This window comes from Myotis brandtii, unplaced genomic scaffold (assembly GCF_000412655.1).
Source record: "Myotis brandtii unplaced genomic scaffold, ASM41265v1 scaffold8552, whole genome shotgun sequence".
NCBI classification, from domain to species: domain Eukaryota; kingdom Metazoa; phylum Chordata; class Mammalia; order Chiroptera; family Vespertilionidae; genus Myotis; species Myotis brandtii.
Window position 1 is genome coordinate 1,493 of NW_005371479.1, and position 2,332 is coordinate 3,824.

The window sequence follows — 2,332 nt, forward strand, 5'->3', positions numbered from 1 at the left end:
TGGAGGTAGGGGAGCAGAGGGAGAGCTCCCCTGCCTGGAGGAAGCTCCCACCCCTGTGGCATCAGGCCCAGGACCTTGGGGCTCAGCTGCCTCCTCCCTCTGTCCTCAGCTATTGATTTATTTATGTACTTACTTATTTACTTACTTATTTAAATGACTTTTATTAATTCCAGAGAGGAAGGGAGAGAGAGAACCAATGGTTGCCTGCCTTCTGCACTTCCCCTACTGAGAATCAAGCCTGCAACCGGGGCCAGGGCCCTGACCAGGAATGGAACCGGTGACCCCTTTGTGCATGGGTTCCTGCTCAACCCAAGGAGCCAAACCGGCTTGGTGTCCTCCTCTCTTTGTCTCCCTGCAGGGCCTGACCAGGTGCAGCTCCTGAAGGCATAGGCTTTGGGCACAGAATAGAGGCTGTCTGGGAACTCTGTACCAAGGTGAATCACACGGGCCCAGATCTGTGTTCTCAGTGGTTAGAGCGTCAGCCTGCACAGCCAGGGGCCAGGGATCGGGTTCCAGGTCAAAGGCACTTATCTCAGTTGCAGCTTTGATCCCTGGCCCCGGGTCATGGAGTGTGTGGTTGGCAACCAGTGGATGTTGATGTTTCACTCTCTCTGCCCCCTCCTTCATGCATCCACCCTTTATATAAAGATCAATGGAAAAAATCTCCTCAGGTGAGGATTTGAAAAAAGAACCATATTTAATGTAAAACTTTAAAAAAACCAAAACTAATGAAATTTCATGGTGAATGGAATATCGACAGGCTAAGTGAAGACTGATCAGTTACAGAGCCATGGGAGCCATGGTTTGCTGATGTAGAAAAGTCCTCACTGCTGATCTGCCCTTTGTAGATGCTGATATTATGTGATTCGTGAGTCGCCTTCCCTTTGACCATGTAGATCCTGCATTGAAATAGCGTTCATCCTGACGCTGAGCTGTGCCCCTTCAATCCTGTGGTGGAGGCCAGAGCCTCACCTGCCTCTGGCTGGTGCCTCCCTCCCCTGTTCACAGCAAGTGACAGATCCCTCTTCTCCCTGCTCTGTGCTCAGGGATCCAGACATGCAGAGTTCTGCTTCCTTGATCTGGTTTCTTTGTGGCCCCTGGATAAGGGGAAGCAGTACAGACTCACCTGGTACATCTCCTGGAGTCCCAGCTATCACTGTGCCCAGAAACTGGTTAAATTCCTGGGCGAGAAGAGCAACGTGAGGCTGCGCATCTTCGCTGCTGGCATCTCTGAGATTGTCAGTAGATTTGAGGATGGGCTGCGCGACCTGCGGGACGCTGGGGCCGAACTTGCCATCATGACCCTCACAGGTCAGCAGGGACTCCTGAGGGTGGGAGGTGGGCGGGCAGAGAGGCTGGGAAATGGCTACACAGAGGGGGCAGGAGGAGAATCCAGGTGGGGAAGCCTGTCAGCTGCCTGCAGGGGGGCTGCTGGGTCTGGAGAGGATGGAGTCCCCTGGAGGAGAGAGTTCAGGGGAGAGAGGGGGTCTTGGGAAGGGGGAGGTGGGTCCCTGTGTCATCAGGAGACAGGCCTTCCTGGTAGAAGGGGAGGGGCTGCCTCAGAATTCCAGTGGAAGAGAGAATTTAAAGAATGAGCTCAGTGCCTTGGGAGGAGAGAGAAAGGGGGCAGGCAGATTCTGATGGGGAGGTTGTTTCCCTAGAGTCAGAGACCTGGGCCCTCCCCGAGCTTTAGAAGGAGCTCACCTTTCCCTCCCTGTTCCCATAGAGTACGAGCACTGCTGGGACACCTTCGTGGACAACCAGGGCCAGCCGTTCCATCCCTGGACTGAACTGGAAAAAAACATAGGAGCCCAATGTCAGAGGCTGGAGAACATTCTCAGGGTGAGGTTCCTCCCTCCTGCTCCCCCCTCCCCTTCTCTCCCTGGGCCTGTCTCTGCCTCTGGGTCACCTGCTCCCTCCTGGGCCCCAGCTCCATCCCTCCCCTCAGGTCTCACAGTCCCTCTGCTTTCTCCCCTCCTGCGCCCCTTTTCCTTCCCCTCCTGTGACTGCCCCAGACCCTGCTCTGTTCACCTTCCCACCTGCCTCACTCCCTGCTTCCTCCACCTCCTCCTTCTCCATCCAGAATCAGGGAAACTGAAGGACGGACTCAATCTCTCTAAACCGTCGGGTCTTCTGGTGAACGACGCATAAAACACTTTCTTCAAGAAATGAAAACGCATCACGTGCCGCATCCCAAACTTTATCCGCAGAAACCAGCAAAAGGCAACAAATGAGCTCAGAAGAAATTTTTTAAAAATCTGATTGATTTACTTTTCATTTAAAATCTATGATATGTTCTAAATACACACCAGTAATATTGTATTCATTACTA

At 53.2% G+C, this 2,332-nt stretch overlaps 1 protein-coding gene across 1 annotated transcript in view; it reads left to right on the plus strand.

Moving 5' to 3' along the window:
* The window catches only part of LOC102258209 (DNA dC->dU-editing enzyme APOBEC-3G-like), a gene marked incomplete at its 5' end in the record, with an annotated part of 3,191 nt that extends 862 nt beyond the window's left edge, over positions 1-2,329 (plus strand). Inside the window, 3 exons of the mRNA XM_014532203.1 lie at positions 1,047-1,311; positions 1,727-1,842; positions 2,084-2,329. Coding sequence (XP_014387689.1) covers positions 1,047-1,311; positions 1,727-1,842; positions 2,084-2,098 — 396 coding nt within the window. The remainder of the gene's footprint in view (positions 1-1,046; positions 1,312-1,726; positions 1,843-2,083) is intronic.
* Positions 2,330-2,332: the final 3 nt, after the last annotated feature.